This window comes from Garra rufa, chromosome 11, assembly GCF_049309525.1.
Source record: "Garra rufa chromosome 11, GarRuf1.0, whole genome shotgun sequence".
Lineage (NCBI taxonomy): Eukaryota > Metazoa > Chordata > Actinopteri > Cypriniformes > Cyprinidae > Garra > Garra rufa.
The window spans coordinates 33304128-33318260 of NC_133371.1; the positions used below are offsets into that span (position 1 = coordinate 33304128).

The following is a 14133-nucleotide window of genomic DNA, read 5'->3' on the forward strand; positions in this document are numbered from 1 at the left end:
ACAAGCATTAAAATGTTCATAAACCATTTGCCCTCTTTATGTAATTATTTTGACTTGTGTTGTAATCAATTTGGCAGCATTTCTTTTAAATATGGTATTCCAAAGTGTTTAATTTCATGCTTCTTTTTTACATAAATCTGCATCAGTTATTTATGAACCACCCTATATTTTACATATAACGCAAATCAGAAAGTGACTGAAGAATGAATATAAATTTACCAAAAAAAGAAATGCTTATGTTTGTCGTCTCTCACCTCTCTAGGCTGCAGGACCCTGCAGAGGTTCTGAAGGTCATGCATTTCCTCAAGCATTTGGGCGAAGGTACCCGAGACCCTCTGCTCATAGTCAGCCTGAACCTCCCCATCCTCCTGCTCCTCCTTGCTGCCCCAGGCCTCCTGCCAGGACTCCCCGAGACTGTTCATCATCCTGCAGACATCCTGAAGCGGCAGCTGCCACAGGGGGGCGATGTGCTTGCTCTGCTTTACCTGCACACACGGTGAGAGAGCAAAAATGTTTACTTACAATGACTCTCTCTCACTCTCAGCTTTATTTGTATCTATTTACTATATTCTCAGTCCACAGGGTGCCAATACTGGATAAGCGCATTTTGAGATTTCTCTAGTGTTTTTATTGCCCTTCACTGGATGAATCTAACAAGATCATGGCCTGGTGTGATATCTGAAATCTGTTTACAACCTGTTGGCTGTAAGTTTGTCTTATAGTCTTATATTACACTAACACAATCAACTTTGAGCTCATACGTTTGATATTAAAAATAAGTGCAAATAATCTTAGTAATTCAAACTGATTTTTTTATTATTAAATAACAGAGGAAAATGTCACCTGTATGAGACCTGCAGGCTGTCTGCTATTAAAGTAACTATTTCACTACATTTAATTACACTTGGCCAGCTGACATTTTAAAAGCATTAGCCTTGAAGACATTATATTTAATGTCAGTATTTAAAGCTATAATTATTAATTAAACCTGCAGAGGATATCTATAAGGAAAGCAGAAAGTGTGCTCAGGGTTCCTAAAAATCTAAAGAATATTACAAACACCATGATGCTACACAATTCTCTATTAATAATGGATAAGAGTCAGATGAACTGACAATAGATAATGGATGTTAATGCAGTGCAGAATATTGCTCAATGAATGAGGCAGCTGAGCATCATTTCAAGCAATGAGAAATCATTTGGTCCACCAATAGAGCGTAAAAGCATCCATTTTGCTTTTTGAATACACTGTTTTTGATTTGCTGCTTGATTGGAAGCATTTGTTTTTCAATCAATAGTTTACAAACGTGCAATTTTGTATTGCATTTAACATCAGTTAGCATCCACATTTGTGGTCCGTGGTACACCATGGCATTCATGAAGATAATAGACTTTTTCTGTACCATGCTGTATTCTCAGATCCTGAAAGCATAAAATAACCATGACTTTTATTTAAAATTCAGCTGCCCCACAGTCAAAGGGCATATCTATATTAAGGCCCCTTATAAGGCCAGTATTGCCTCTGTTAGCTCGCACTCAACAGGTGTTTTAAAAGCAAGACTGTTTTAAAAGCAAGAATGTACCTTTGAAGTGAGGAGACTTCTCAGTACCTCTTCCTCTATTGCCCTTTTTCCCTGGTCTATATCTATAAAGAGGGAGAAAACACACAGTGTTGACATGTTTCAAGGGTAGGGCTGAGCATATACACATCAAAGTACAGAGAACCCTTTTAGTCTGCAAGCAGTGAGTCTGTTTCAATTCAATAAGACTTAAAGAAAATGTGAAATGGCTCTATATTTCATATTATTATTCATACATTCCAAAATGGGTAGAACCATAGGATAGCCCAGCACCATGTTTAAATGTATGAGCTTTATGTCTATAAGGCATTTAGAGCATTGAGTAAATGGAAATTGTGATCATGCCATATACTATATTAAACTATTAAATTGTTCAAATGTAGACAAAATCAAGGGACATTTGTCAAATTTTAATGTTTGATTTTATCCATTTAAGTTGTATTTTTAAGTTTTATCTTTATTCATCGCATAATAAAATTTAATAATGCATGCTACTACTGGAAATACTGATCATTAGAGTAAAACTAAGTAAGACAATAAAAGACATAGTATGTGAATATTAGCAATCAAAGATCATCATCATAACATTTTAACTTGCAAAGATCTGTCATTTTGAGTGGTAATTTTTTGAGAAGAAGGTATAAATTGATAAAAGTGCACTTACCTGAACACAGTCCATTACACAATAAAAAAAGGAACATAACGGAGGTCAGCTGCATCTGCATTTTCTTAGTAGTCCCACTGTTTCTGCACATTCAAGCTGGGCCCAAGTCCATAGGGTTAAAGGTCATAAAATGGTGAGAAAACGGCTGGAAGAGTACTAGAGAGAAGTTGTAAGAGAGTTACAGAGGCAGAGAGAGAAAACCGCAGCAAATGGTCCTGCAGAAGTCACGATGCTGTCTTCTAGGTTTCTTATCCAACCTGTTCGCTGTGTCTTCTCTTGGCTTTCTCAGAAGTGGAGTGAGGAATGGTGGGCTCCATTCCACCCGGTATATAAGAGCCTCTATGATGTCAGAGGAGCGCACTATCGTTCCTACCCCTCCCGTATCCATCTCTTCATATCTCTCTCGCTTTCCATCCCTCCCTCCCTCCCTCCCTCCATGCCCCCTTGTCCTGTGTCATGATGACATCAGCAAACACCTCAGAAACCACTTTGATTGTTGACGTCAAAACTTTCATAAATGCTCATTTGATGTTCCTCTCTTCATTCTAGTGGAGGAAGGGGGAGGGGGGCGGAGAGGTGAAATTGTGATTAGTTCTTGGAAGCGTGATGATGAAAGTTGGAGAGGATGCGCAATGCCTTCATCTGAACTCATTGATATTGACAGTCTGTGAGAATTACCACTTTGAGAATTCACCTAATTCTTATTGTCCGTCATACTTTCCATTGTTATAGATTGCTCATACTGTGCTAAGATAAAATGTAAACTGTTTTGAGATTCCAATGTGTGATGTTTAACCTTGAACGATTCTTTCGGTACAGTTTGTAATGAAACAGCTTTTACTTTTGATTGCTTGCAAAAACAAATCTTGTATATACTGTAGATACATGATAGCCAAGTCAAAGTAGAATTATTAAACAGTATTAAGAACTAGTTTTGTTTTCTTTGTGCTCAAAAAGTATTCTCGTAGATTTATCAAATTAAATTTAAACCAGAGATGTCACATGGACTGTTTTAACAATGTCTTTACTACCTTTCTTAGCTGTTTGAATGTTTCAGTTGTGTTGCTGTCTATGCAGTGTCAGAAAGGTCTCAGATTTAATCTAAAATACCTTAATTTGTCTTCTGAAGACAGGTGAGACTTTTGGTTCATTAGCCGCTATAGAAAAATAATAAGAATAACAATGTGCAGTAAATGGTAAAACTGTTTGCACTACAAACCTTGTTCATAATTAAGATAATACTTCAAAATAATATGGTATAACACACTAATTTGCAATATCACTTTGAGCTGTTTAAGGGTTAAATGGCTTGACCCATAAAATTTACAAATGGCCGTGCCCGCTCTTACTAGGACAAAACAGTGGATATTTGCCACAATAATAAAAAAATACAAATTAAAATGTAGAATATTCGAATATTTGTACAACTCTTTAACAGTTTGTAATTAATTTAAACAGTGAGTGAGCTAATTTTGACATGTTGTTTGTGTTGCAGGTAAATGTGTGAACATTATATCAGTGACACGTAGCGTAGAAAAACCACTGAGCTACAGACGCTGAAACAAAATGTGTAACAACACTCCCCGTTCTCCAAAACAGGGCAGAGATGCTATCACAGCCCTCAGCTTCACACGGTTCTCCGACAGGCGAGTTTTGTCGCCTCCCTCCGTGTGAAGTGGGCCGGCCCCAGCTTGAAACTCCTCTTACTTTGAAGTTCGCAAGTTGTCCAACTTTTTCCACGGCCAGCACTTCAGTGGCACTTTCTTGATTAGGTTTAGGCGCTCCGTTCTGTTACACGATGTCTCGGATCTGACCTGGGGATCATATTGACGCGCAATGGCTCCTTTTGGGAAAAACTTTCTGAAGGCGCGTTTGAAAAACAGGTATGATTTACAGTCACACCATCCATTTCATTTAAGTTTGCGCTGTCTTTCCACAGACATTTAATGGAATGTAAAATATACATTTAGTTGAAAGTTCGAAACACATATAAAATGTAGAAATTGTGAGAAACCATTACATGAAGCTATTTTATTTCTTAGAAACGTGCGTGATTAAACTCGTACAGTTATTGTTATGGGCTGTAAACGCTCGTCACTGTAACAACAGCACTTGCTCTCATTCAAGTGTTTCGCTGCATGGTCGCAGAGAGTCGAGTTACACTTAATGCTGTTTTGCTTGCACTGGTGCCTCTCTGGATGCTGGTAGCTGGCGTTAAGTAACGCAAAATGAATGTCTCCAAAATGAGTCATTTTTTTCCTAAATATTAATTCCTGCATGACGACGGATGTGCGTGACGGTGCGTCCGAGTCTGAGCTTAATGAAATTACTGAAAGGGCTGTTGTAGTGTCATTGACCTATTTATTTACTTTATGTCTTGTATTACAATTATTATTGTGAAAGTTTGTATATGTAGCGTTATTTTTGTCCGAACTTACTTGGAGATTTGTAATTTTTAAGATGTTTGAATAACAAGTAGCCTTAAGGATTTTGTGAGTGAGGTATAAGGAATAGACTCCATTTATTAATAAGGCTTGAACCCTCAAAACGAGATTCAAGAAAAACCTATTTTAAATTACAAGTATTTATGCTTTTTAAACAATAACATAAGATATATTAAGTAAGTAAAATGCGACCCTGAACCACAGAACCAGTCATAAGGGGTCAATTTTTGGAAATTGAGATTTGTACATCATCTGAAAGCTGAATAAATAAGCTACTATTTGAAAATATGGAATCTAAGGGAAAAAAGTGTAAATATTGAGAAAATCACCTTTAAAGTTGTCCAAATGATTGATAAAATGTCCAAAGTTGTTCTTAGCAATGCATATTACTAATCAAACTATGTTTTGATATATCTGTGGTGGGAAATTTACAAAATATCTTCATGGAACATGATCTTTACTTAATGTCCTAATGATTTTTGGCATAAAAGAAAAGTCCATCATTTTGACCCATGCAGTGTTTTGGTTTTGTGGTTCATGGTCACAAATGTGCTCAATGTGTAAACTCACAAACAAAAATTTGCATAAGCAGGTAACCATAGCAACCATAATTGCGAGATCACTGCAAGTATCAACATGACAGTACCTGACAACTTAAGTATATTATCATTATTTAAACATTATTAGTTTTAGTTTAGAAGATATTAAATATACTGTACTTGATAGGTAGCTAAACTCAAGTGGCTTCAAAATGATGACGACAGGTATATAGAAATTAGGGTGTGTGAGATGAACTTCAGTTGAGCCTATGAATTACTTTTTAAAAAGTTTGCCCTCTTTAAGGTTCATGTCATCAACAGCATAATTGACTTTGCAGTTTAAGTGCTTTGGTTTACTTTTGATGTCTCAGTGTTTCCACGTAGGCTTGTCTAAATGGTTAATTATTCAATAGAGTTTGTTGTGGGCGGATTAAAAAGGATTCTTTGTTGGTTGGCTATCCCACATTAGTTTGCATCAGGGTTAATGCCAAAATATCACCAAGTAAGCATGAATTCATCCAGACAATTTGATTCACAGCAAGACATTTTAGTTGTCTTTACCAGTCTTTTTAAACTTGAGACTCTCTGAGGGGACATTATAGTTTTATGATGCTGTAAAATCACCTTTAAAGCACAAGCCAACTGTAATTATCCCAAATGTTCAGAGTGAAATCTAATCAAAGGTAATCTAACTCTATGTCTGCTTTATTTAATGTGGTCCATGCAGAGTAGGCCTGTTGATTTATACAGGCTTTAATCCATAGGCTTGCTTTTTTTGTGAATATACAAAGGTGTTTGTTTTGACAGCGGCAGTTTAACCTGGAGGGGGTTATTACACTCGACTAAACTACCTCAACTGCCGTAATTGTATGGGTTTTTTAGTGCACCAAACATAATGTCACTCTGTTGAAGGTTAAATAAGAACCTTCTAGAGCAGCATTACAATTTTTTAACCTATACTTTGCTTTGCTAAAGCCATTGAGGCAAACTTCTTCACCTAAACATGCAGTGGAGATGTTTTGTCTTCTCAGTGATGCTGAGAAGTAAGATTTATCTGGAAATCAACAAAAAAAGATCTCTCATGCTTTTTACGTAAGGCTCACATTGTTTCTATCCCTGCTTCTATTTTACTGACTATAAGATAAAAGAAATTGCTAGTAAATTTCGCAGTTAATAATTACAAAAAAAGACTGAAATAGTATTGAAATACTGTCATCTTAATTTTTTACATTATAGATGTGAACGTTTCACTTATGCATTCCTCCCTTCACTTTTGTCTCGTTCCACTTCACATGTGCTCACTAAAATCTCTCAGATACCTGTTAATGAATTGTTTGACACAGGCAATACACTGTAATATGATTTCACATCTGCTTTTAACTTACACCTTCACAAATTTTACATCTGCTGCAATGGGATTTATTATTTAATCACTATCTAGACTTTGACTGCTTGTATTAATATAAAGGTAATGAATTTTGATAATGAGATATGGCACTGAATGATCTGCTCATCTTTGTTAAATCAATGTTTAATTTCCCAAGCATAATTTTGTACAGCCTAATAAACCTTGATAGACTGAGATCGGGAGATGATGTTCCTTGTCCAGTCACTGTGTTGAGTCTGTAGAAAGATACAGCGTGTTCTCTGTAGTACAAGGATCGAGTCTGTTGGTCACATGTGTGTTTGTGTTTGCTCTGTGAGTTGAGAAGCAGAGTGTTCTGTTCTTTTCACCTTCAGTGGTTCTCTGGTGTTGTGATTGTTAGGGCACAACAGATACATCTAATCTACATTTCAAACCAGGCTTTTGTTTTATGCATGTACATGTTCGCTGTTGTGCTTTACTCTATTCGTTTGCAATATCTCCATGAAATGGAATTCATTATTTTCCATTGCCTCACAATACATGAACTTGGTGGCAGGATGTATGTAACAGGATGCTGCTGGTCACCATTGATTTTCCCACAAGACAAACACAGGTGCTTCCATTCCCCCTCATTTGTTTCCTGTACTCATGACAATTTTGGAAGACTAAATAAAATAGACCGTTTTACGAAAACAATATTGAATTCCCCCAGTGTAGATTATTCTGGCATTTCATGTCAAGCACATTGTTAACCAGCTGAGTGTGAATGCTTGTATTGTATGGTAGCATATTGTCTGTTTCAGTGTAAAGTGTCTAACATGTGCGGACAAGCTGCTGTATACTTTTACTTGCTTATTATGTAAATGCCAGGGTTGTAACCTTCTGTTCTGATGTCATGTCGATGATGTCATGTGGAATTACTAGCACAGGTGTCTGTATGAGATTAACTGTTAAAAATAGCATTGTATGCAGTAAGTTACATGTGTCCCTGGACCACAAAACCAGTCATTAGGGTCAGTTTTTTGAAACTGAGATTTATACATCACCTGAAAGCTGAATACATAAGCTTTGTTAGGATAGGACAATATTTGGCCGAGATAATCTGGAAAATCTGGAATCTGAGGGTGCAAACAAAATCTAAATATTGGGAAAATTGCCCTTAATATTGGTCCAAATGAAGTTCTTAGCCATTGATATTACTAATAAAAAAATTACGTTTTGATATACACTACCAGTTAAAAGTTTGGACACACTTCCCCATTCTCTTTGATGGGGAAGTGTGTCTAAACTTTTGACTGGTAGTGTATTTACGGTAGGAAATTCACAAAATATCTTAATGGAACATGATCTTAACTTAATATCCTAATGATTTTTGGCATAAAAGAAATATTGATAAGTTTGACCTATACCTTTGGCTATTGCTAGCAATATACCTGTGCGACTGGTTTTGTGGTCCAGGATCTTATATCTTTATTTATATAGCGCTTGTAACAATACAGATTGTATTGTCCATGCAACATTCAACAAATAGCAATCTTGCATTTAGTTACTTTCAGTTTAAGATAAAGGCATGTAGCCCTATAGAATACAGAATATTTAAGGATAGTTTGTCTATGTGAATAGCTCAACTATTTACTTTTGTGTAGAGTAGAAACCGGGTCTTCTAAATATTAACTTAACCGCCTGCATTCTTGCATATATATTGCATTCTTCTGAGGTCATTCATCAAGACAAAATGTACCACTTGTATTTTCGTCACCTTTTGCAAAACGTCAGCAATCAAACATTACCTGGGCTGTGTAAATTTTACATTTAAAAAATGTAAAAGCTTTTAGCTTTTCATAATTTTTAATTAGCCTCCACAGTTCTGAACTATAAGATGATTAGTCATACCTGATGTTATGACCTGAACAGAGTGAAAAATTATGAAACAACCATTTTGGATAATTGAGGCTATGATACGCTTGTCATGCAGCCTTCTGCTCATCTGAATCATGTCAGCCATTTAGTGTGCCATTTAAAATCTGAGCTATGGATGTGAATCTGTCATCAGCAGCTAGTGTCAAGTACAATTATGACTGTAAAATGACTCTTGAATCATAGATATACAGCTTGTGAGCTTTATGCCACTCTAGTTTACGTAACTGTTATCCATTTTGTAATACTTAGTGTTCACCTAAAAATTTAAATTGTCATTTAATTACTCACCCTCATGTTATTCCAAACTTGCAAGGCATTTGTTCATCTGCGTAACAAATTAAGATATTTATGCTGCATAGACAGCAACGCAACTAAAATGTACAAACAGCCCAGAAAGGTAGTAAGGACATCATTAAAATAGTCCATGTGACATCAGTGGTTCAACTTAAATTTTATGAAGCTACAAGAAAACTTTTTGTGATCAAAGAAATCTAAAATAACGACTTTATTCAACAATTTCTTCAATTCTTCAATTTCTCTGCATTCACGAGTATCACAACGCATGAAAGAAATAGTTGGATTAAGTCATTATTATTATTTTTTTTTTTTTTTTTCTTTGCTTACAAAAAGTATTTTTGTAGCTTTATAACATTACAGTTGAACCACTAATGTCACATTGACTAGTTTAACAATAGCTATGTTTCTATCCAAAGATGCAAATTTAACTTGTGCACAAAATTGGAATATCGCATAAAACATTTGTGAATAAAGCACTGTTTTCATCCAACGAGCCAAAGAGAACAAAATCGTTGGCACTAAATATCACTAAGAAAAGTAGGAGAAGCCACTGAATGTAATACTTTTCATATTACTTGCACCTCAGAGCAAGCAGATGAAACAAAATGAATGTGGTCACTGCCTTCGGAGGTGGATCCAGCGTGTTTTTTTTTTTTTTTTTTTTTTTTAATGGGTGGATGGAAACACGGCTATTATCCTTACTACCCTTCTGGGCTGTTTGAGCGTTTTAGTTGTGTTGTTGTCTATGCAGGGTCAGAAAGCTCTTGGAATTCATCAAAATATCTTAATTTGTGTTCCGAAGATAAACAAAGGTCTTATGGTTTTGGAACGACATGAGGGTGACTAACTATTGACACAATTTTCATTTTTGGGTGAACTAAACCTTCATTGTGTAAAATAGGGATATTACATTTGTGATTGTCGTTGTTTATAATACACACTTGTTATATTTCTTTACCAGGTCTAAGGCTGTAGAGGAAACACCAGGCAAGGAAATTCAGGTGCTTGTGTGTCGAGAAGAAAAAGTAGTCTGCGGCGTGACCAAGCACACAACCTGTGCAGATGTAGTCAAGGCTTTACTGGAGGACCACCAGACTTTACCAGAGAGTAAGAGGCTATTACATGGGGAACCTAAAGACTTCTGCATCCTGGAACGGTGGAAAGGCTTTGAGAGAGCACTGCCGCCTCTCACGCGAATTCTCAGACTGTGGAATGCTTGGGGTGACGAGAGACCTTTCATACAGTTTGTCTTCATGAAGATCAGTGATTTTGTGCCTTCATCCAAAGGAGCCAAAAGAGCCTCAAAGTCTCGCGGAGCGAGATCCAAAAGATGGGAGCAAGGACCTGCACAGTACGCCAAGACTGTATCTACGGAGAAGCAGAAGCGCATGGTGAAGAAGGCTTTCCGTAAATTGGAGAAGATCCAGAAATCTGAAACATCAGAGGGATCAGAAGAGATCAGTAAGCTGGTGCAGTTGATCATCACACAGGATCAGACTATCAGGCAGCAGATTCACCAAATGCGTGATTTTGACTTGGAGATTGAACATGCAGAGAAACAGCTGACGAACAGCCCCACACCTCGCTCCAGCATCACCGAGAGTGATGATGGCCAGACGTTGTCCCAACTTGACAACCAGCTTCAGGAGTATCTATACACCAGTGATGGACTCGAACAACTAGAACTACATGTTTCCAGGCACCAAGAACTTATTAATCAGCTCTCTCGAGATATTGACCTAGAGCTGAGAAACTGGACTTCAGATTTAGAGGACTTGAAAGGAGCAGCAGCTGCTACAAGTCCAGAACTAGAGCAGGAACCTAAACTCTCGTTGTCTTCCTCAGATCTCCTACAGCTGGAAAGCTTACGCAATGAACTTCAGTCAAGCATGAGAGCTGGGCTTTCCCTCCATGCACAAACACAGGAAATCGAGAAGGAACTGCAGCGGAACAAAACAGCCCTGCAGTCCCAGAATCAAGAATACCAGCATCTGGTTGCCCAACTCAGTGCACTTGAGTTGGGGGCCTGTCAGGACCAGTCTAGCCCTGTATCTCTGAAGAGCCAGATCAGGGCCACGGTCTCTCAACAGACAACAGGCAAGGTCAGACTGACATGCTCCCCTACAGATGCGACAGACACAGACTCGGACACTGGAATAAGTTCTACTCACAGTCAGGACTCGCTGTCTCCCTGTGTGGACAGGTCGCCTCCTCTGGATACTGATGTTTAAAGTCTAAACTAAACAACTGTGTTTATAAGACATTGTATTTAATGACTCCAACAAGGAAACACACAGTTTAAATGGGATATTCCACCCAAAAATTACAATTATCATCATTTACTTGTCAATGAATCACAAAAGATATTTTGAAGGATGTTTGCAAACAAACAGGTTGGGTCACCATTGATTTCCACTGTATGGACAAAAACGCTGAGACATTTCTCAAATGTCTTCTTTTGTCTTTCAGAAGAAAGAAAGGTGTACGGTTTTGGAGCAATATGAGAGGGTGTAAATGATGACAGAATTGTTTTCTTTAACATCTATTGTGCTGTTACAGTTATACCATATAGATATTAATGCATAAATGTGATCTTGGACCACAAAACCAGTCTTAAGTAGCACGGGTATATTTGTAGCAATAGCCAACCATACTTTGTATGGGTCAAAATTATCGATTTTCTCTTATGGCAAAAATTATTTTAAGTAAAGGATATTAAGTAAAGATCTTGTTCCATGAAAATATTTTATAAATTTCCTACCGTAAATATATCAAAACTTACTTTTTGATTAGTAATATGCATTGCTAAGAACTTCATTTGGACAACTTTAAAGGCAATTTTCTCAATATTTTGATTTTGCACCCTCAGATTCCAGATTTTCAAATTGTATCTCAGCCAAATATTGTCCTATCCTAACAAACCATACGTCAATTAAAAAAAAAAAAAAACCTTATGACTGGTTTTGTAGTCCATATTGATGCATAAATGAACTGTGTGAATTTATGTTTATCATCTTATGTTTTTTCTCTTTATTAGAATTTATATGCACTTAAAGTCTAATTTAATTATGAAAATTAACTAAAACAAATTATCAATAAGCTGAAAAAATATTTAATTATAGATTTCATAAAAAAATTAAAATTACCCCTCTGATTTTGTTTATTTTAAATCCTGCTGATATTTATTAAGCCCATATTTTCACAATTTGAAATATTTTTGTTCACCTAAATATAAAGTTAAGTAATTTTTAAAGATTTTTTAAGAAAAGAAATATATTAAATGAATTAAAATATTTTAATGTACTCTGTAAATATCAGCTGCAGAATAAAATGTTTATAGCTATATGATATGAGATGAAAGAACATAAAATTGTTTTATATTAAAACAAACTATAGACTTTGTAAGCTTTACTCTTTAACCTGTTTCTTTCTTTAAATGTACAGTATGAACAGGTGACTGCACACATTCTAAAATATAGAGATAAAAGTTATCACATATGCATAAATTATTATTTTTTTATCTTATATGATTTAAACTCAAATTCATTTGCAGCTTGGAATGCCATCTTTTAGCATAGCAATTTCCCTCAGTGCTTCTGCGATGTAAGATGTGTTATCAACTGTAGTTTGTAGACTGTGACTCATGTTCCCTTCACAGCTAAAGTGGGTTGAGACAGCACTCGGTGAAAGAATCCATTCTGCCGCTAATACAAACACAAGTAAGGAATATTTGAATTCTAATGGGAAAACCTTTGCAGATTTCTTCAGTCAGTGCCAGTAAAGAGAAATTCAAGCCCTTTGCTTCAAGTAATTGCCTCATCCTTTCTTTAAAACCTGCGAACAGCGGAGACTTAGCAGTCCTATTAGACTGCGGTCTCATTGCTTCATTGAATTAATGCAGGGTCTTTAATGCCAAGTTCCTGAAGGGTAACAACGTGTTTCGCCGTTGTCATTCAGCGTGACTCATAACAAATGGGATTTTAAAGAAGGCTCCATTTTGTAATGCAAAACAAATGGGTTTTAAAAACTGCATTATGCAGCAGGCCTTGATATTCAGAGGGTGTTAATGAAGCCTTGCTTCATTGGCTTCTTCAGAGTGCCGGCTTCGCGCTGAGATAATAACCAAATTCCCCTTCATTGGCTCTGATCCCACACAGCACCCCCTGCAGGGTGTTGGCAATACAAAGTCCGAAGGCTCTTTAATGTCTCCACTGTCAGCGTCGTGACTTGTTTACCTCTGCTGTCGGTTCAGGAGGAGCCCGAGAGCTGCCAGGACTCTCGTGGCCGTAATTTCCTCTGTGAAAACGGCAATTACTGACTTTTATCTCTCGCTACTGCTGCGGTAGTATTTCCAGCACTAACAATTACACCGGCCAATTCTTGTAAACAGTCCTTTTAGATTGTGTCAGGACAGCTCCCCCATGTTGAACTTTCAATTACGAAGACTTGTGCATCCTCACATATGAGTGAAGTGGCATAAAAAGGGATGAGGAATGGACTAAAGGCTTGCAAGGCCATCGTGTCACTAGATCAAAGAACCCGTCTTGCTTAACTTTTTACATTTAATAAACACATGATGTACTTTTTTTGATCCAACAAGTGATTGGATCATCTTGAGACAAAATAATGTCAGCTGCATGCTTGAGTCTTCAAAAACAAGAGTCACATTATCTTATCAGTTTGCCTTGACATTTCATGGATAGGCTTTTTTCGACTTGTTTGTTGATGTTTCTCTCATACATACCAATAAGTTTTGAACTTGTACCAGAAAGCAAATAAACTAATTTTAGGATCTCTTTTAGACTGACTCACTGTACTTTTTTGTCATTGTTCAGAAGAAACTGTGTGGGTTTAACAGGATTACTGAAACCGAAGAATTGCTCACTTGACAGCAACTCGACGTTCTTTTGTTTTTAATCTCATAATTACATGCTGAAAGCTCTAATGTCATGTATTAAAGGGTACTGTTTCTGTGCGTAAGATAATGTTGTACACAAACCCATCCTTACTAGCTAATTTAATATAAGTTGTCTCGGTTAAAACGAAATCAATGTACTTTTAACATGTCAAACAAAAACAAGCAGTAGTGTTTTACTTGGCATGTTTGCAATCTTAACATTATGCAAACATGTTTTATAGAGTTCCTCAGCCTTATGGCAAGAATGCTGTATCCTTGTACGTTCAAAGCTTTCAGGCGAAACTGTGCGCACTTGCAAAATCGTGTCAGGGAACAGGTTCATCTTTTTTTCTGAATCTCATAAAAATAACTGCATCTGAAAAGAGCTCACTGTGTCTCTGCCTCACATGCACTCGGCATGTCTGA

The 14133-nt window shown here is 36.7% G+C and overlaps 2 protein-coding genes across 2 annotated transcripts in view; one reads left to right on the forward strand and one right to left on the reverse strand.

The window, feature by feature from the left end:
* The window catches only part of nts (neurotensin), a 3588-nt gene extending 1069 nt beyond the window's left edge, over positions 1-2519 (reverse strand). Inside the window, exons 1-3 of the mRNA XM_073849943.1 lie at positions 2245-2519; positions 1584-1645; positions 255-485 (exon numbers count right to left, since the gene is read on the reverse strand). Coding sequence (XP_073706044.1) covers positions 255-485; positions 1584-1645; positions 2245-2335 — 384 coding nt within the window. The 5' untranslated portion in view covers positions 2336-2519. The remainder of the gene's footprint in view (positions 1-254; positions 486-1583; positions 1646-2244) is intronic.
* Positions 2520-3989: 1470 nt separating this feature from the next.
* rassf9 (Ras association domain family member 9) lies at positions 3990-13611 on the forward strand. The gene is made up of 2 exons (XM_073850745.1): positions 3990-4127; positions 9772-13611. The coding sequence occupies exons 1-2, from the start codon at positions 4081-4083 to the stop codon at positions 11039-11041; spliced, it is 1317 nt and encodes a 438-aa protein (XP_073706846.1). The 5' UTR covers positions 3990-4080; the 3' UTR covers positions 11042-13611.
* Positions 13612-14133: the final 522 nt, after the last annotated feature.